At 42.9% G+C, this 20,417-nt stretch overlaps 1 protein-coding gene across 9 annotated transcripts in view; it reads right to left on the bottom strand.

Annotated features, from left to right (window-relative positions):
- The window catches only part of EPHA5 (EPH receptor A5), a 248,584-nt gene that overhangs the window by 84,472 nt on the left and 143,695 nt on the right, over positions 1-20,417 (bottom strand). For 6 of the 9 annotated variants that reach the window (XM_083709143.1, XM_083709144.1, XM_083709148.1 and 3 more), the window contains exon 5: positions 12,644-12,979. The exons of the other annotated variants lie outside the window; for them this stretch is intronic. In XM_083709143.1, coding sequence (XP_083565269.1) covers positions 12,644-12,979 — 336 coding nt within the window. The remainder of the gene's footprint in view (positions 1-12,643; positions 12,980-20,417) is intronic. 9 annotated transcript variants of the gene reach the window in all.

The raw sequence follows: 20,417 nt of genomic DNA, 5'->3' as shown, positions 1-20,417 counted from the left end.
GGGTCTGTTATGCTGACGCCACAATGATATGTCCTCAAAAGAAGTACAGTGGTGCCTCGCTAGACGAAAAGAATTCGTTACGCGATTCTCTTCGTCTAGCGGTTTTTTCGTCTTGCAAAGCAAGCCCATTGACAGCTTAGCGGATTAGTGCTAGAGCTGTCAAGCAGCTTCCAGCGATCAGCTGTTAAGCGGCTTATCAGCGGAACAGCTGATAAGCGGCTTAGCGGCTTAGGAAAAGGGCAAAAAAACCAAAAAAAAAACCGCCGGGGGACGCAAGATTTTTTTGTCTTGTGAAGCAACCCCATAGGGAAATTCGTTTTGCGAAGCGCCTCCAAAACGGAAAACCCTTTCGTCTAGCGGGTTTTTCGTCTTGCGGGGCACCACTGTACCAGGATCAATAGTAGAGAAAGATCTACAGTAAATAAGGCAAGAGAAGTCAAAACTGTCAGGGATATATATATATATATATATATATATATATATATCAACACTGGTGAATTAAATGGTAGATTTTCTGGCAAAATCAGCCTTCTGAAAACATAAAAGGAAATATCTCGGCAGGCTTAGCAAACTGTGAACATTATTTCCTATATTTTTATGTTTACACTCAAACCACTACAGTCCAATGGCGCTCACTTTGTGATCGGTTTGCTGATGCTGGTGAAAGTTAGCACTAAGAATACAAAAGAATGAAATGTGTCAAATTATCACGCCTTTCTACAGGAAACAGAGCTCAAAAGTACTGAATACATAGGTTTGGATCCAGACCTAGTTACACACAGAGTGATCCACTGAAATTAATGGGGCATGAGTCATTCCTAACTTAATTTGATTTTAGTGGGCCTACTCTAAGTATGACTGCATCCAACCCATTAAATCAACCTGCCCAACTGTATAAAAGGGATGTGGACAACAGAATAACCATTGCTAAATTTTCTGGGCTCCAAGCTCTTAATTTAATGCCCATACATATTGTGCATCGCTAGATATCTAAGGATTGTTTAAAGCTTGGTAACCAACTAAGAGAAACCAATTACCAACAAGGGAGTTATAAATAAAACCATAAAGTATTCTTCTGATCCATAATTCATTGGTAACAGACATTCTGCCATCTGGAGTGGGGATGAACTTGCAACTCAAGCGTCAGATGGCTTGTGATGAAGATTTGACATGCAAAAATGGGTGTTGATGTTGCAAATGATTTCATGTGATATCTTATTTCTGATGGGTTTTTTTTAAAAAAAAAATTATTGGCTGCATGTGGAATTAACTTCCATATTTTCCATTGGTAGTTTTGCTTTTCAAAGGAAAGCACATAAACAATAGAAATGTTTTTGAAGCTGCAATATTTTCCATTTAAGAAAAGGAGGGAAATGATGGCACACTGTGGTGTGCACACTTGTAAAAATTTCCACAGGAACTCATAGAATCATTGAGTTAGAAGGGAACCTTGAACATTATCTAGTCTAACCCCCTGCAATGCAGGAATATGAAGCTGTCCCATATGGGAACTGAACCTTCAACCAGATCAGCACCCCACTCTAAGCAAGTCAACTATCCAGTTGTCTAGGATGCTTTTTAAATTATGCTTTATGGACAAGATTCTATGAACAGGGTAACTGGTTTCGCATCCTGAAGGTGGGTTTAGGTTTGTGATTCTCAGGCAGCAGCATTGCAAACTGTTTTGAGAGGCCCCCTTACCAAAATCTATTTGTGATACAGCACAGATATCTTATGTACCATGAAAGGGAATCATATACAAGCTAGTAGAGATATGTAAAACTTAATATTTGGATCCTAGCCTTTGTAGTTTTATTTTTTTTTCCATTTTTGAACAAGTGAAGCTTACTTATTATCCCATAATATATTTGTGCATCTTTGAGGTGCCCCAAGACTAATTAAAATTTCTTTATAAAAATCATTTTTATTTGATTTTACAGATATAAATTTATAACAAAACCACACACATATCCATATAAAGAGATTTCTCTGAATCTCTAGACTCCCCCCCCATCCCCTCCATGGGTCCTATTGTCAACATTTTCAACTGCATATTATTTCATAATCTATATTTTATATCTATCCATATTGTCCATAGTATTTGTTACATTACAAGTGAGATTAAAATCCTGCTCATGTTTTCATCTGCATCTATTTAAAATTTCTTCATGGCCTTTCCAAGGTTTTTTCCAAGCAACGTACAACAAAACTAAACTAAAACATTTCCGTGGGGGTTACACCAAGTGCAGGTTCTCCCTTGTAGTAAAACACAATGCAGAATTAAAAGCTGCAGCATGCTGGCACAAAACAGCACCTAGTTCTTTTCATTCTCAAGCCTCACTATGTAGGAATGAAAATCACGGGATATCACTATATAATGCAAGGCGTCTACACTTTTAAAATATCCTGTGCATTTCAGCAGGGGTGCTTTTCCTGACTGAATTCAGTTGTTGGTGTCGTCTTTTCCCTGTCTGGTGGTAGTGGGAAGGGAAAGGTGTGTGTTTATCGTTTTGTGTGGTGAGTAGATTATAGCCCTCCATGTGGCTCCACAGAGCACGTGGAACAAGTTTGAAATACTAAGTTGCTGCCAAAGAGGATGGCCACTCCTACACTGTCAAAAAATGAGGAATTGTATCACTCCCTTAGGGACGCGGAGGGCTTGCCGATCAGAAGGTCGGCGGTTCGAATCCCCACAATGGGGTGAGCTCCTGTTGCTCTGTCCCACCTCCTGCCAACCTAGCAGTTCAAAAGCACGTCAAAGTGCAAGTAGATAAATAGGTACCGCTCCAGTGGGAAGGTAAATGGCGTTTCTGTGCGCTGCTCTGGTTTCACCAGAAGCAGCTTAGTTATGCTGACCACGACCTGGAAAAACTGTCTGCGGACAAAGGCCAGCTCCCTCGCAGTAAAGCGAGATGAGCACCGCAACCCCAGAGTTGTTCGCAACTGGACTGAACTGTCAGGGGTCCTTTACCTTTTTAACACTCCCTTTGCCCCCCCTCCAAAAAAGATAAAAGGGTAATGAGAACACAGATATATACAAATGGAAGACTGAAAGGTGACTCAAAAGATTGTCTATGCTCATTTATTTCTACAATAAATTTGTAAACCAGGTCAAGACTTGCCAAAAGAGTGGAAGAAGCTGTTTATGTATGCCCCAACAGCGGCTAGGATATTACTAGCCCCAAAATGGAAAGATGACAAGAAACCAATGAAAGAAGAATGGCAAGCAAAATGGATGGAATACGCTGAAATGGCGAAGCTCACAAGAAAACTTAGAGATAAGGACAAAAGAGACTTTTTAAAAGATTGGGAATCGTTTATGATGTATATATAGAAATATTGTAAAGAAGTGGACTCAATAGCAGGGTTTGAGTAAACACTTAAAATTAAGAAAACAAGCAAAAAAGTTAAGGTGCAATTATTGGGAAAACAACATAGATGTAATTGAAAAGATATGGTATAAAAAGGATAAAAATATAAGAACAGTTAATGAACAGACTACAAAATTAATGTAGAATAAAATAAGCAGGAAAAGCAAATATTTAAAGAACCAGAAGAGGAGGTTGAGGGAAGTCGGGGGGGGTATTAGGATTTACATTTTTTTGTGTTACAGGTAGGTAGCCGTGTTGGTCTACAGTAGTTGAAACAAAATAAAATAAATAAAATACTGGAAGGAGGTTTTTTTTATTATTTTATTTATTTGTGTGATACTGATGATTGTGTTGAATATAAAACTGTAAAACTGAATATATATTTTTTATTTTTTAAAAGAACTGTAAACTAGGACACAAAACCTGTTTGTTTGTTTTTGGGGGTGGGTTGTGTGTGAAAGGATGATGGTCTTGATCTGTAGAGGAAAATTTGCCTGGGGTGGCAGGAAATAACAGGAGGGGGTTAGCAAACTTTTACTTCTTTAGACGGGGAAAAGAAAAATCTCAGAAATCTTCTCTCTCTCTCTCTCTCTCTCTCTGTGTGTGTGTGTGTGTGCATGACTTGGCTTTGTTCTACATTATACACTGCTCTTCAGATAGCAAGGCTATCACAGACTTGCAAAAAACCCATTGAAACACATTCATTGATCACAAATGTATGCAAGAGTAGCCAGACAGTCTCTGAAACCAGAAAATCTGTTTACAGTGAGTGTGACTGGAAGTGAGGAAGCAGCAAGGGAAGGGGTACTCAACACGTCATAATCCTCACAGGAGAAGAGTCACTGGGGAGATAATTTTCAGGAAAGAAACAACAAGTTGGACACCTTTTCCCCCTGCCTCTCTTGTTTACATTGGACCCCTGAAATATCATTATACATATTTGCTTAGATCTGTGGAGTTTGGGACTTGGCAAAAGGTAGTGCTTGTCAAATTGATAAAAATAAAATAAAAGGAATACTGTTTTCACAAAAGCGCCGTCTTTTTGTGTCTTGAGAGAAGCACATAGTCCCAAACCTTCTGGCATAGGAAGACTTCTTCAGCCAACGTTAGATGTTATGGTACGTATGTGGGTGCCACTGAAAACAGCACCCAGCCCTTCCTCTCCTCCTGACTAACATCAAAGAAGTGAGATGCGATGTTTCTGCGCAGTGTGTCTTCCTGCCACTTCTAGCAGAAGCCGGTGAAACAGAGCATGGATGAGGAGACTCACAGCATGGTGACATCACATCACATGGCATTAACTGATGGAAAAGGATGAGGAGGCGAGCAGCTGCTATGTGGCATCAGCATGCATCTTGCATTATCCACTTCCAGCCTCAGTGTGCCAGTACAGTAGGCTTACACATGGGAAGGGTGTTCTGTCCATGAAGCCACTGGGAAACTGGTGCAGCGTGTGTCACTGAGGAAGCTGAACTGGCTCTCCATCTTCTACCCAGCTCAACACTTGAGCCGATGGTGACCTTTGTTGGCTCAGAAGGATGCCACAATGGACAGAAGCTAAAACCCAACCCAGGACATCTTAATCTGGATCTATGGATGGGCTAAAAGGCTGAGCGAGCCAGTCCTGATTCCTCTGCCTTTGATCTCTCCACAACCAGGGACCCAGTTGCAGGGATGATTGTAACCATGTTCAGCCATCCCAAGCCGGAATTAAGATTGCCGGAAGAAATATCAACAATCTCAGATATGCAGATGACACAACCTTGATGGCAGAAAGTGAGGAGGAATTAAAGAACCTTTTAATGAGGGCAAAATATAGTCTGAAGCTCAACATCAAAAAAACCAAGATCTTGGCCACTGATCACCTCCTGGCAAATAGAAGGGGAAGAAATGGAGGCAGTGAGATTTTACTTTCTTGGGCTCCATGATCACTGCAGATGGTGACAGCAGTCACAAAATTAAAAGACGCCTGCTTCTTGGGAGAAAAGTGATGACAAACCTAGACAGCATCTTAAAAAGCAGAGACATCACCTTGCTGACAAAAGTCTATAGTTAAAGCTATGGTTTTCCAGTAGTGATGTATGGAAGTGAGAGCTGGACCATAAAGAAGGCCGATCACTGAATAATTGATGCTTTTGAATTATGGTGCTGGAGGAGACTCCTGAGAGTCCCATGGACTGCAAGAAGATCAAACCTCTCTATTCTTAAGGAAATAAGACCTAAGTGCTCACTGGAAGGACAGATCCTGAAGCTGAGGCTCCAGTACTTTGGCCACCTCATGAGAAGAGAAGACTCCCTGGAAAAGACCCTGATGTTGAGAAAGATTGAGGGCACAAGAAGAAGGGGAAGACAGAGGACGAGATGGTTCGACAGTGTTCTCGAAGCTACGAACATGAGTTTGACCAAACTGCAGGAGGCAGGGGAAGACAGGAGTGCCTGGCGTGCTCTGGTCCATGGGGTCACGAAGAGTCGGACACGACTAAACAACTGAACAACAACAACCAGCAATCTGAGCTTACAATTCTCCTTCAGGCTGCCTGTCTGCTCAACACAGGGAAGATAATGGTAGAGGGGCCGGGGCTGGTGTTCAAGGGGCCCATGGATTATTGACCCTTTGGGTCCCTTCCAACCCTACAATTCTATGAGTATGTGAATAGGGCTTGTTTCTCTGATTTCACGATTTCACACAAGCCCATGGAATTGGTGTCATGTGCAGAGGCCAGCTATCTGAGAATCACAATTCTTTCTTTTAAAGCTGATGGATGCAAACATAGGCTTAAACTTTGTGGGTAAACTCCAGTGAAATGCCAGGCATCCAAGCTGTAGCTGAATAAGGTTATTGGTCAGCAAGAATGGGGATTCACACTTGGGTGCAGGAGTAAAGAGTTAGTAGATTATTATTTTTAAAGCCGACTTGGAGGTTTTTGCTTTAACAATCACATGGCATCCAAATCTTGTGAAATAAATAAAAAATAATTCAAGGAAATAGGGTACATGATGTATTTAAATAAACTGAAAAGCCCTCAGCAGAAATATATAAAGATTTGCTTATGTTACATGTTACATCAATTGCAGAATCCACGTTTTCTTGGCACATGAATTCATTGGACTCTGAACACCTCTTTCCAGTCTTACTGTTCACAGTGCTACTAAATGGTCACAACAATTTGAATAATGCACAGAGAACCATAGATTACTCATTAAATTGATCAACTTTTCACAATAAAGTCATTCATGGATTCTATCATCTGATCTTCTACTGCTAGCTACATGATTCAGCTTATTGTTATATTTTTCAGTCTGGAAAATGATCCAGTTGTTTTCTTGTTGCAATTTCCAGTGTAATTTGGGTTCCTAGATGCTTCATATACCCCTTGCAGTCAAAAATGAATATTAAGAAAGCAAGACATATTAAAGGTGCCAGTTATACAAAAGAAAAAAGAGGGAGGGAGACATAAATTATTTGAGGAAAAGGCAAAGTTTTCAGGAAATATTTCCTGCAAGAACCAAAAACAAGTTTATACCAAAAGTTACACTTGCGATGTACATCTGGAGAGGCCAGGATCTTAATGCATGAGCCTTTTGTAAATTCTGAAATTCACAAGAATTTTCTTGGGCTTGACATGGTAAAGTAGTGCCCCATCTGCGGTGCTGGCTAGCAAATTTTCTGTCAACACCAATGAGTCTGCCAGACCAATACCATGGCATATGGTCTGAATTTCCAGGCACAACATTTCTTACTGCCAATATAAAATAGATGTCTTTGTCCTGAGAAATGTCTTCTACCAAACCTTGGTGCACCCAGCTTCTACCCAAAAGGGGGAAGTTGTCTGATGGTACCTCCATTTTTTACAAACCCTTCACATTGGTATATCTAACTTTATCTGCAAAGCTTAGGGTGGTGTACTTTGTATATCATTCCATCTTACTCTCAGAAAAACAATGTGATGTAGGCTAGTCTGAGGGGAGAGCGACATGAACATGACCATCTGCTGAGCTCCAAAGAATCATAGAGTTGAAAAGTATCTCAAAAGTCATCTAGTTCAATCCCCTGCTGATGCAGACATCCACCGCTATGGCATTGCTAATAGATGGCTAGGCAGCCTCTGCTTTAAAAACCTCTCACAAAGGAAAGTCCACCATTTTCTGAGGCGGTCTGTTTCTCTGTCAGATAACTCAAACTCTTCCAAATCCTTTTTCTTGTAACTAAAACCCACTGGTTTTGTTTTGTGGAGCAAGAGAAAACAGACTAGCACCACCATCTAGGTGGTCAATCAAACATTTGAACATGCAAACATTTGAAGATGGATATCATATCTTCTCTTAATTGTCTCTTCTCCAGGCTAAACATATCTTCAACCTTTCCTCACAGGACTTGGTCTCCAGAGTCCCCATCATTTTGTCGCCCCTCCTCTGGACACCTGCTAGTTTGCAAGTAGCTTTTTTGAACTGGGGTGCTCAGCACTTGACACAGTATTCTAGGCATAGCTGCCAACTTACAGATTTGAAAATAAGGGACCAGCAGCCTTGAAAATAAGGGATCAGCAGCCAAAATAAGGGATTTTCCAGGCATAGGTATGTTCAACTTCTGAGCCCCTCCAAGCCAAAGGCAGAAAGCCCAGCCAGCAGCCAAACGAAGCCTCAAGCGGTGGTTCCCACAGCGCAGCTACCCGGCAAAGGGGATGCAGCAAGGAAAACCGCGTCACCTCTCTGCTGGGAAGCGCTGAGCAAAGGCGAGTCCCCAGGCAACGTAGCCGATTTGATCAGCACAAGGCATGCAAGCTCCACCCCCCAGTCGTTCTTAGACTCCTTTTTTTTCATTTCTTTTTATTGAGTTTCATATAATTAACCAAAAAGGAAAATCAAATCCACAGTTACAAAAAAGAAAAAGAAAAAATAGCGTTCTTAGACTCCTTATTGGGTGAGAGCAATTCAGCCAAGCAACACAGTTGGAGCCTCCCTCCTCCCTGGCCGGCAGGAAGGGAGGGAGAGGAGCTGCTTCCTTTGAAACCCGGGAAATTTAAGGGACATCATCAATAAGGGACCGCAGCAGGATAAGGGACTGTCACGCCAAATAAGGGACGGTTGACAGCTATAATTCTAATGAAGATATGATCAAAACAGAATAGTGCTCACCTGACATCTACCTGGTTGTCTGAGGAACCCAACTCCTCTCAGCAGTACCCATGCCAAATTATCCCTTTCTTACTGTACATTTTGTCACATTTACTAGGGTGTTTCTTTGCATTTGCCCACTGGTTTCTGCTGACAGGGATGCGGTGGGGGGGGTGGAATGACATGCATAGAACTCAGAGCCAGCCCAGCCATTGGGCAAGATGAGACTGCTGCCTCAGGCTGAAGACAAACACACACCCGGTGGGGACACTGTGGGCACCCTGCCTCCACCTCCAATTTGGGGTAAGATTGCATCCGTTTGGGGTGAGCTCTCACCCCAAATGGGCACGATCTTGCCTGAAACTGGTGTTAATGGTGGCAGCACTTCTCCGCCAATGGCAGATGCGATGGTGGCAGAGCAGGTGGTGGCAGCAGCAGAGGCAACAACAGGGCAGGATGGCAGTTTCCGTGTCACCTCAAGTGGTGAAACAGGATGTGCTGCCCCAGCAGAACTGAGCAAACATTAGTTGGAGAGGCAAAGAACTCCAGAAAAGGCTGTCATTTTCCAAAGCAGTTCTGTGTTTAATGTCACCTGTAGTCCTGTCCTAACGCTATCTACTAAAGGTAAAGGGAATCCCTGAGCATTAGGTCCAGTCGTGGCCGATTCTGGGGTTGCGGTGCTCATCTCTCTTTATTGGCTGAGGGAGCCGGCGTACAGCTTCTGGGTAATGTAGCCAGCTTCTGGCGAACCAGATCAGCACATGGAAAAGCCGTTTACCTTCCAACTGGTGTGGTACCTATTTATCTATTTGCACATTGACATGCTTTCGAACTGCTAGGTTGACGGAACAGGGACACAGCTCACCCCGTCACAGGGATTCTAACCACCGACCTTCTGATCGGCAAGTCCTAGGCTCTGTGGTTTAACCCACAGCGCCACCCGTGTCCACTATCTACTACATCACGCTAAAAGACTTGCCTTCCTTAAACTCAAATAACCCATGAGATCAACAGGGGATGGGAAGAGACAGAGAGATGGGCATGTTTGTGTGTTTAATCCTGTGTGAATTTTTCTCATCCTGAAAGCATTAATCACTCTGACCATACAAAGTTTATTCTGTGGTGTGGAACGGAGCAGAGCAGCCAATTCCTTAAATAAGCAGCCATCTCCTGTGCAAAAGTCAACTGCTTTTCAACCAATGCAGGCACAGTGAGGTTGGTGATCTTATTTTAGATACATATTATACTGACATGTGCTGCTCTGACCAAATTTCAACCAGGTTTCCATTTCTCTGTCTTAGGGCTTCCCTGACACAAGGCACAGCCCAAATTCATGCCTGGCATTGGGACTACATTGGCAATAGACCTATGTTTTCTGGCGGCTGTGAGCTGTCCCCGTAGTGATTAAAAATTCCAGATCAGGATTCTTGAATCGGAGAAGCCAGACTTGTGAATGGCCAAAAGGAGGGAGGGAAAGTGAACCTGAGGGACACCTTGGACTAATCCTTCCAAATGTTTATAGGCAAGCAATATCACACCACAGTGGTAGGGAGCCTTGGCATTATTTAAAAACCTACCTTATCCAGAACTCTTCTGAGGAATAGGCTTGGGACAATACATAGAACCCTTCTGGAAGAAACCAGCAATATTCCCATGGCTGCCTGAAGTGCCCCAACTCATGGATGTCTTCTCTGGGTCCCAGATAACTCATCTTGACCACATCCCAAGATCTGCCTTAGTTTCAGATTCTCCACATTCACATATTCACACCCCACACCTCTAGAACTAGCGGCTAGAGCAGTGTCACCATAGGAGACATGGGCGATAAGACAGGATTCAACCTTCCATGGGCTGCACACCCTATTATCTACGGCGAATAGGATAGAAGCTGCTCATGTGCCTCGTTGAAGCCAGCTGGCTGGCAGCATGGGAGAGGAATCCCTACCCACCATCTCAAAAGAGGTGTGCAAGCTCTTTCAAGCAGCCCTTTTGCAAAGCACCTGAAGGCAGATTCTAGCATTAAGCAGAACACACACACCTGCAGCATCGCCTGATGTAACAGGAGGGTGATCCTGCTTGATCTGGGCGCATGGAGCTCTCTCATGCACCCAAACCTGCTAAGTTTGGCTGAGCACATAGCAGGCGTCAAGGTGCTGCCAATGGAAAGGTCCTCTCCTTCAAAACAGAAGGGAAAACCCTTTAGTAGCACATTGCTGTCTGTCACCTGATCTGAAGACCCAGTTTCAGGTCTTCAAAGATCCAAACCCCATTTATTTGCATCATCAGTTGATTGAAAGATAGGTGGCTGTACCCACCTGTCAGATTTGGTCCACAAAGCAGATCCCATTGTAGACAAGTTTGATACCTGTAACGTAGCTTTATATACACTAAGAGTGAGAAAGTTGCAGGCTACCTTTTTTATGCAAACTGAAAGCAAAGCGATGTAAACTGGCAAGCATGCCTTTTAATTTAAATTATTTGGGAAACTTTTACAAATTTTATAATTTGCAGTTCTGAAAATGTAGGTGGTTAACATGTTCTTAAATTATTTTGCTTTTTGTGTGTGGTTAATACTGTAATGGACATTCATCAGTCATAAACAAGAGAAATCTTACTGACTATATTTATTGCGAAGAAGTCAGCAATAATTCTGCACTGAATGAAAAGGATTGTTTGCAAAAGCAACAAAATATTATAATTCTTTGCTGCACAGTTGCGATAGTCCCAGGTATACTGCCCTTGATTTTAATACGAAGGGAAATGTTCTAAAGCTACTGTGTGGTTTTATGGACTTAAAAGATAGCCTAAATCAGAGTAAGGAGCCAGTAAATTCTTTTCCGACAAGTTTGGGCCATTTGTTCAAAGGCCATACTGGAAGTCCAAGTAACCATAACTAAACAACAGATTTTTATGACCTTCAATAAAATATACTGCATTTTACTACCAAACTACAGTTTGGGCCCATGTTGCAGCATTCCACAACATTCTTGTTCTGAAAATTGGTTTGAACAAAACCACACCAGCCCTTGAATCTCGAGGCGCTCTGATCAGAAATCTGATCTTAGCTATCAAACATAATTTGGATTTCTTTCAACCTACTCCCTTTTACCATCATGTTTTCAGTAACGAAATCTGCATGCAGAGATATTCCAGCAGAGCAACTTCTGGCAGCAGCGCTGTCCTGAAAATTGTTGCCACATACGTCACACGACATGGACTTAGAGCAAAAAAAAAAAAAGTTGTCTGATGGATTTTTGTGTCCTTTCCTTATACAAGAACCTTGAATTGTAAGGAAAAGTATCTCCACTTGCACAACAGCACATCTGGATTCAAGCCTTCATTAAAAAAGTGGGGGGAGTGACCCATCAATGTAATTTCTGTAGCAATATAGCAAAAAAATGAAAAACCCTAAAGCAGTGCTTCCCTGACTTTTCCCTGCCATGGTGTCCTTGGAGGAGCACTTAGTTATTTTTCAACTTGTTGCAGAACCATAATTCCATATAATTCAAACTGTAATACAATAGAAGGGCAGCATAAGAAATAAAACAAACATTAAAATAACATTAAAAATCACCATGACTATTCAATGTGATGGATGTGTCATCTTTCTTTCTTCAACCACAAATCCACATACAAGCCAAGGACCACCTGACTGAACCTTTTGGACCACTGATGGTCCACAGACCACACTCTAGAAAACGCTGCCCTCAAGCCATCTCACTTGGTCTTCTGCTAGGAGCTTGCAAATGTATTCTTGGTGCCAAATCTACACTTAAAAAAGTCACTATCTTTCCTTCTTTTTCAAACAATATTTTAAAAGTGCAAACTACTGATTTAAAGGCTGTTGAAAGCATCTTAGCTACATCTCGATTTTAACCGACAAGGGAAAATGACTGATTTGACAGTGAATGAGAAATACTCTGCACAAGTAACTCCATGGTCTATTAAACGGGCCCCTGAGAGGAAACATTTCTTATATTGTGTGGCTTAGTAATTTATGTGATGTAACCAGAGAAAAACAAAAAAAGGAAGGAATCGCAAGTTCATTATCAAAAGCTAAGCTCAGCGATTTCAAGCTGTGCTCAACCCGACGTGTTCCATGCCTGGCAAACCCACCCACAGAACCTAATTATCCAGTTGCGAAACTTTGCACTTACCTGCCTGGTTTGTGGTTACATTGACTGACACAAATTGCCTCGCAGCCGGACTCTGGTCGGACACACCATTCAGTGCCTCAATTTCAAAGGTATAGTTTGTGTGGGCAAGCAGGTCCACCATCATCACAGAGGTGTTTCTCAGGCCGCTTTGTTGTGGGAGGTACCTGACATGATCACCACACTCCTCACAGAGACCCGAGTGCCAGTTGCACTTCTTGCATGCAATATAATAAGACACATCTTTCCTTCCACCAGTATCAGCAGGAGGAATCCATTCCAGAAAGACACTAGTCTCGTTAACATTTGAGATGGCACTCCGGGGAGCAGAGGGGGGTCCTGGCGTGTAAAGTGAGAAAAAACACATGGTAAGAATCAGATTCAAAGTCCCTCCCAACCCATTTGCTTAGAAACTGTCTATGGGATTGGAAAAATTCTAACCAACCCAGCTCTTTGGAAGGCACTATGTGCTGTTGGGTTCCATCCAGGGCCGTCCCACCCATGAGGCAAGGAGAGGTGACTGTCTCGGACAGCAGGTTCCACAGAACAGCAGATCCAGCCTCCAAGGATTGCATCTTCCAATGCTAGTGTCATGGTAGCAGCAACAGGTGTGGTATGCTCATTGTGGGCCTGATCTGCTGCCTCTATGGCAGTCCCTCTCATTTCATCTCTAAGGTGACATCTTGGCAAATAGGAGACACTGCTGGGTTCCTCTCCCCCTTGTTTGTGATGTAGACCATCATTCCCCCCCTTGTTCCCAATGCAGATCATCATTCCCTCCTTGTTCCTGATGTAGATCTTCAACTACCATTCTTTCCTGGAAGGGGTAGGGAGTGAAGTCACCATTCCGTGGCTTGCCTCAGGTGCCAAAATGTCTTCAACTGGCCCTGGCTCCATCCCACAGAGGCCACAGAATGAAAATCCCACTCAGGGCATAAATCAGAGCTGGGATGTTGTCTGGTTCAGACTTTTCAGTTGAGAAGCATGAAATCCATGTTCTATCAGCCAGCCAGCCATCTAAGACAGGTGTTTTTCAACCTGATGCTCTCCAGTAGTCTGGACTTTATCTCCCATCAGTCCCAGCCAGCATGGCCAACTAGCTGGGGCTGATGGGAGTCTTAGTTAAAAACTTCTAGAGGGTACAAAACCGGGGAAGACTTGTCTAAGATTATCTTGGTGGGTGTTCCACTAAGCTGCTTTACATTTTCAAATAAAGAGTGCACAGTCAGATTCTCTCAGCGGTGAAGCCATAACCGGACTGTGTTGAAGTTATCCTGAGAATGGATTCTTGCTTATCTCAACGAAACAAGTGACATGCCGGAGTCTTTGTAAGAATCCTCACAACCAACAGGCAGCAGAGCTATGTCAGCAGCCTGACATTGGAATGCAGCCCACCCCTGCTTTATATATTTGCCATAAATATATAATTAATTCTCACCACTGTTTGTTAGAAATATCAGAGCAGCGTGCAGCAATTATCTATGAAACCATCCGTTTAAACAAAAATTGAAAACGTTAAAATCAGAAATCAGCTAGCAATGATGGAAAGATGTGTTCTTCACTGCCTGAATAACCCTGATGGAATAGAAAAGTTTTCAGGATGTGCATAAATGTTGAAACAGAAGGCGCCTGCAGAATCTCTATCAGCAGAGTATACCACATGACTGTGCCATTGACACTGTAAGTTCGGTTTCTTGCAATTGTCAAAGGAGCCTTTCCAACTCAAGGAACTGACAACACTACTCCAACAGATAATCTCAGTGATCAAGCTGGGATATAAGGGTTTAAGCAGTGCCTGAGATACCCTGGACCTAAGTTGTTCTGGGCTTTGTAAATTAATGCAAGGACCTTGAACCTGGCTCAGTAGTAGATGGGTAGCTAAAGCAGATTTTTTAACAATGGTGTCAGTGATGCCTATTGTTAAGGGGGCAACAGGAACAAACTGAGGCCGTCCTATGGTTGTATAGCACACAGCTGCAAGCCAAGGTATAGCACTGTAGAATTCTTCATACTTTCACTTTAGGCATAGGTGGAATCTCTGTCAATAGCATGTTTGAGATCTACTGTATGCAGGCCAATCCTGTTTGAAATGTAGAAAGGTAAAGGTAAAGGGACCCCTGACCATTAGGTCCAGTCGCAGACAACTCTGGGGTTGCAGCACTCATCTCACTTTACTGGCCGAGGGAGTCGGCATACAGCTTCCGGGTCATGTGGTCAGAATGACTAAGCCACTTCTGGCGAACCAGAGCAGCGCATGTAAATGCCATTTACCTTCCCGTCACAGTGGTACCTATTTATCTACTTGCACTTTGACGTGCTTTTGAACTGCTAGGTGGGTAGGAGCTGGGACCGAAGAACGGGAGCTCACCCCGTCGCAGGGATTCGAACCACCGACCTTCTGATCGGCAAGCCCTAGGCTCTGTGGTTTAGACCGCAGCGCCACCCGCGTCCGTATGTAGCATTCATTTAATGCAATGCCATAGCTACTCATTCATGACCTGCAGCCTTTGATGACACCTTGCTAGCCTACCCCTGGATTGAGCAGAGTTAAAATCTGATCTAACCTTGTTACCTCCTTCCTGTCAAGTTTGTCACCTGATTTGCACAAAAGAGACAGGAACAGCTGTCTAATCTTCATTGGGGACCAGCTGACAGCTTCTGCCACTTTGCTGTCCCAGAGAAAATGGTCCACGTGTAAAGGAGATGCTTGTAAAAGCTCTTCGTTGTAGCAAACCGGGGGTATCCACTAACTGTACATTCTGCTGGGAACCACACGCCAGTGCCAGTTCCCTGAAGGATTCCCTTGTATGATATAAGCAGCCTCAACCAGATGCTCATCACATTCACACTTTCAGTGCATGAAAAGTCCCTGAGAGCCAACTCACATAGCGTACTAGAGCTTAAATGGCAAAGGCAGAGACAGAGCATCGCTCGCCATTAAGGGCTATTTAAGCAGGCAGGCTTCTCTGCAATTACACTAGAGGCCCAGATTGTGGAAAGCTTTTGGGAAAAGTGTATTTCCGAGGTTTGATTGGCTCTCTAAACACTTGGCTACATTCAAATGAAGGAAAACTACTGTTGTGCTTCCTTTTTTTGGTTATTTGGCTATAACTTTTGATAGAATACAGCTAACTGAACATACCTTGAGGCATTACATTCTTCATTAAATTATCTTTCCACTGATATATAATATTATGGTATTACTCCAAAAGGAAGTGGTGTTATGAGCCATCAAACCTCAGAAATACACTTTTTCCCCCAAAAGGTTTCCACAACCTTGGCCACTAGTGTATATGGAAACAGGGGTTGGGAAAAGATTGTGCTACCACTCTAAATGTTGCTTCTTGCAAAGAAACCACAACACACCTGCTCTTCATAAATGGCAGCATGCTGCATGTATTTTAAGAAAACTCCCGGGTGCTGATCTGACCTCTGACAAGAGAAGGCATAGATAGCATGATTTTTCACTGAGCACAGAATCCTTCCATGGGTGGTTTGAGGACTACAAGCGAGGGGCAGTGTGTGGGCATGTAAAAAGCAGGCTGAAAGACCCTAGTTTGGACCGAAACCTGGTGAAAAAAGTAGAGTGCCTTTAAACCCTAGCTAAATCTGTGGATGGGGTCTAGTTTGGCTCTCACTCAGACTGCAGAAAACCTGGTATTCCTGCAAAGATTGGGAGCAGTTTCCAACAGAATAGCATGTGCCTTATTTGTGCGTATACACAGACAAATCCAGCCTGATGTTGCCATATTGCACATTCAGTACACACATTTTACTCAGTGCGTAATCAGGTTATAGATTTCACTGCCAGATGATGTTGCTGTGGCCCTAGCATAGGTGTTTGTTTGTTTTTTAAAGAGCAGAAGACAAATTAATGGAGAATAAACATGACAGCTATTAGGCCAGCCAAATAGAACCAAAATATGCCAAAGTATTATGCAACAGAATACAGTGGTAGCTTGCTACTCAAACGGCTTGGCTCCCACACAGATCGGCTCCCAAACGCCGCAAACCTGGAAGTAAGTGTTTGCAATATTTTTCGGAAGCCGAATGTCTGACATGGCATCCACTTGATTGCAGGAAGCTCCTGCAGCCAATCGGAAGTCGCGCCTTGGTTTTTGAATGGTTTCGAGAGTTGAACAGACTCCTGGAACGGATTAAGTCCGAGAAGCAAGGTACCACTGTACCAGGTGGCTGCTGGGTTTGGGGAGGTGCCAGTGAGAGCAGGGAGTGGCTATTACTTTCATTTCTGCATATGGATTCCCAGATATATCTGACTGGCTGCTGGGCTAGCTCAGAGCATCAAAATCCAAATGTGTTCGGAAGGCAGCGGGATCCAAACATTGTACCTAGCTGATGTCCAGGGGACATAGGAAGCTGGGTTTGATTGGGGAAAGCAGAAAGAATAGTAGAACAAATTATTTTCTAAAATAATTTGGGCACCATTTGCCTCCCCAAATCCCACTGCTACCTCTGCTGGACTTGAGCACCCCAGTGCAGCTCCCCCTATCTAAACCACTCTCATTCCTGCTCTTGCTTGTGGTCACATGCCAACTGATGTCCACTTTCTGCAAGCCTAAACAATTCTGTCCCTGAACTGGCCACAGGTGGCCACCACTGCTCTTCTCACACTCTTGCTTCTCGGCCGTAAAGGTAAAGGGACCCCTGACCATTAGGTCCAGTCGTGGCTGACTCTGGGGTTGCGGCGCTCATCTCACTTTATTGGCCAAGGGAGCTGGCGTCCAGCTTCCGTGTCATGTGGCCAGCATGACTAAGCCGCTTCTGGTGAACCAGAGCAGTGCACGGAAACGCCATTTACCTTCCCGCCGGAGCAGTACCTATTTATCTACTTGCACTTTGACGTGCTTTCGAACTGCTAGGTTGGCAGGAGCAGGGACCGAGCAACGGGAGCTCACCCCATCATGGGGATTCGAACCGCCGACCTTCAGATCAGCAAGTCCTAGGCTCTGTGGTTTAACCCACAGCGCCACCCACGTCCCTCCTTCTCAGCCGTACAAACAAGCAAATCAACGCACTTCACTGTTTTCCAAAGTCCTGCACTCAGCTCTCTTCCACTCTCCCTGCTTCTGTGCTGCAAGCTGAAAGGTAATAATAGGAGACACAGATGCTGCAACAGATAAGGACATGAGCTCCCTAACCTGAAGATAATGCAATAATTTTGGGGAAGGTACTCAGGGTGGCACAGATCACATAAGGGAAACCAAAGGACGTGATAAAGCCCCAGGGACTTAGGTCTGACAGCCCCACACAAGAGGGACTCATCTAACAAAAGTAATTATTGAACAGTAATTATAGGAAGAACTTTAGCAGGTGAAATTTCCTTTATTGCATTTATACAATGGGGTGAGGGGAGAGACCCCCCTATGAATTTGTGTTAAATTGTCCCTGGGGTGGTGGTGGTGGGGAGAATTAGTTATCTACTTGATAGGGATTCAAGTCGGCTTAGAGATAAAATAAGAACAGCTAAAAACACAGCAAACATAATAATTTATAAAAGCATTTAAACACCCATAGAATTAAAACTATATCATGGTTTATAAATGGAGTTGCAGAAACTGCACAAGTTTTCCATTCACTGCTCTTGTGTTTCGTAATAGGAAACCATTACATAAACAAATAAGAAATGCACATAAAATCCGTAAAATGCCTCTGGAAAAACAAAGATTATACATTAGGGATGGGATGGACCAAAACTGTTTCTCCTTTTGACCATGTTCTACTTTCTTCCTCTGCCCTCACTGTTCTTACCCTCATTTGCCCTCATCACCAACTCAATCTAACTCGGTACCTCCATCCATCTCCCCCAGATTATTCTAGCTGATGTAGCAAACATCCATAAATATAAATAAAATTGGCCATTACGGCCAAATAGATTGAATGGCAATGTGGGCAAATAACACCATGGGCAGTGAGGGGGAAAAATGGAGGGGAGGAAAATTATCCTAAATAGCCACCAGTAGTAGGTTGTGAATGTTCAGTGAGCATTTTGTTCAGCCGCACTGTCATCATTTAGAGGTGAAAATAGACGCTGGAGCATTTGTATTTACGAACAGTCTCAAACTACATTACATTACATTACAAAGATTGAATTCTATACATATTTCCTATTATATAAATCACGGTTTCCCCCACAATCAGTTCTGTGAGTAAAAAAATATACTTTTCTGTCTTCCATTACGTCTCCTACAATCAGCATCGAGGAAATTATTGTCTCACAATTCTCCTTCTCTCACCAGACGCATACTAATGCCAAGTCCCACATCCTCACTCTTCTCAACATTTCTATAATGTATCACCTTTTGCAAAAAGAAGGAAGCTCTCTAGTAAGCTCCTATCCCTGTGTTGTCGCTCTCTTCTAAAATGCACTGAGGCTACTCCCTCACCACCACCATCCCAATTAAACTAACTTCTCTTACTTTTCCACATAGGCTTCCAAAGTCTTATTCCTTAGCTTTTTTTTTAAAAAAAGGACACTATGGGCTTTATCTAGACATAGTTGGACTTAGTTTTGATTAGAATGGATCTAGTCTTAGTCATATTTAGCATAGACCCATTAAAATCAATGGGAGTAAATAAGTCATTACTAACATGTCCCACTGGAACCAAAGTGAAAGTAATTTTAACACAATACTAACACAAGTTTCATGGTATGCGGCTTTAGAGAGGATCCATTTTATTTATTTATTTTGCCAAACAAAGCATTATTTCAGCCCCCAGGGTTGGGGAAATGTTTTTTTTTTTTTTTGGAAGTGTGTGCACAGTGTCTGATGCAGGCTTAAAACCAAAAGCGAAGCTCAAGACAAAGCAAAAAGCAATTATTGACAAATTGTTTTGATTTGGAGGTGATTTGATTATGTGTTTTGATATTATGAAACTGCTTTGAGTTGTCTTTTCTATGGAAGCATTATGGGCAGTGACGTATTAGAACGTAAACATTGGGAAATGTGTTTGTTTATTTGTCGTGCTTTGTTGTGAACTGCTGTGATTGCAGTGTATGCAGAAAGGTAATATACAAATAAAGTGTGTATACATGACAGTGCCACATAAGCATCTTCAATGAAGAGTTCTCTGATGCTCTCCCACCTATTCCATTCTTCCTCCCTGTCCACAAATGCAAATTTCTCTTAAAGTAAAAAATTATTGAGAATCCTGCATTGCAGTCAGCTCTACAATTCTCTGATTCTGTGATTCTAAGATGCTGTTTGCAACATCCCATCCATCACTTTCTCTAAAAACTGGTTCCATGTCCGTACGCTGCTTGTGAAGGAACAGCAGGGTTCCAACAAATGAGTAAAATAACTTTTTCTTAAAACATCATGTTTTTAAGCCAGCGAACAGCAGGCAGGAAAATGACCAAGAGTTTTCTGCATTCAAGGGTTTGGCTGCAATGTTTATCTCTCTCATAGTTATGATGAGTCATATATTATTGTATGATCTATGAACACAGTTCATTTTCCCCTGGGATGACTGTGTCCCCCACCTGCCCAGTTTTCTTGCCTGGTTTCTGCAGCATAGAGGCAAATTCAAGATATTCCCTTGTCCTGCATGAATGGACCCTGACAGATTCTAAATCGCAGCTTCAAAATAAATTTTTGCAGGAGAAAGTCCAAACAGGAAGGGCTCCCTCACTGCTGACAGATATAAAATGTGCCATTTGGGACAGCGGCAGTAGCTCCTCTTCCTAGTTTTATTTAAGGCAGCTTCCACAGGGTCCCCAAGAGCTAGTTTATAAAAACAGCCACCCTGAAACTGCAGG

The sequence above is a fragment of the Podarcis gaigeae genome, assembly GCF_964106915.1.
Source record: "Podarcis gaigeae genome assembly, chromosome: 13".
Classification (NCBI taxonomy): domain Eukaryota; kingdom Metazoa; phylum Chordata; class Lepidosauria; order Squamata; family Lacertidae; genus Podarcis; species Podarcis gaigeae.
Note: the sequence above shows the minus strand (reverse complement) of the source record. Positions and strands in the feature narration are given on the sequence as shown.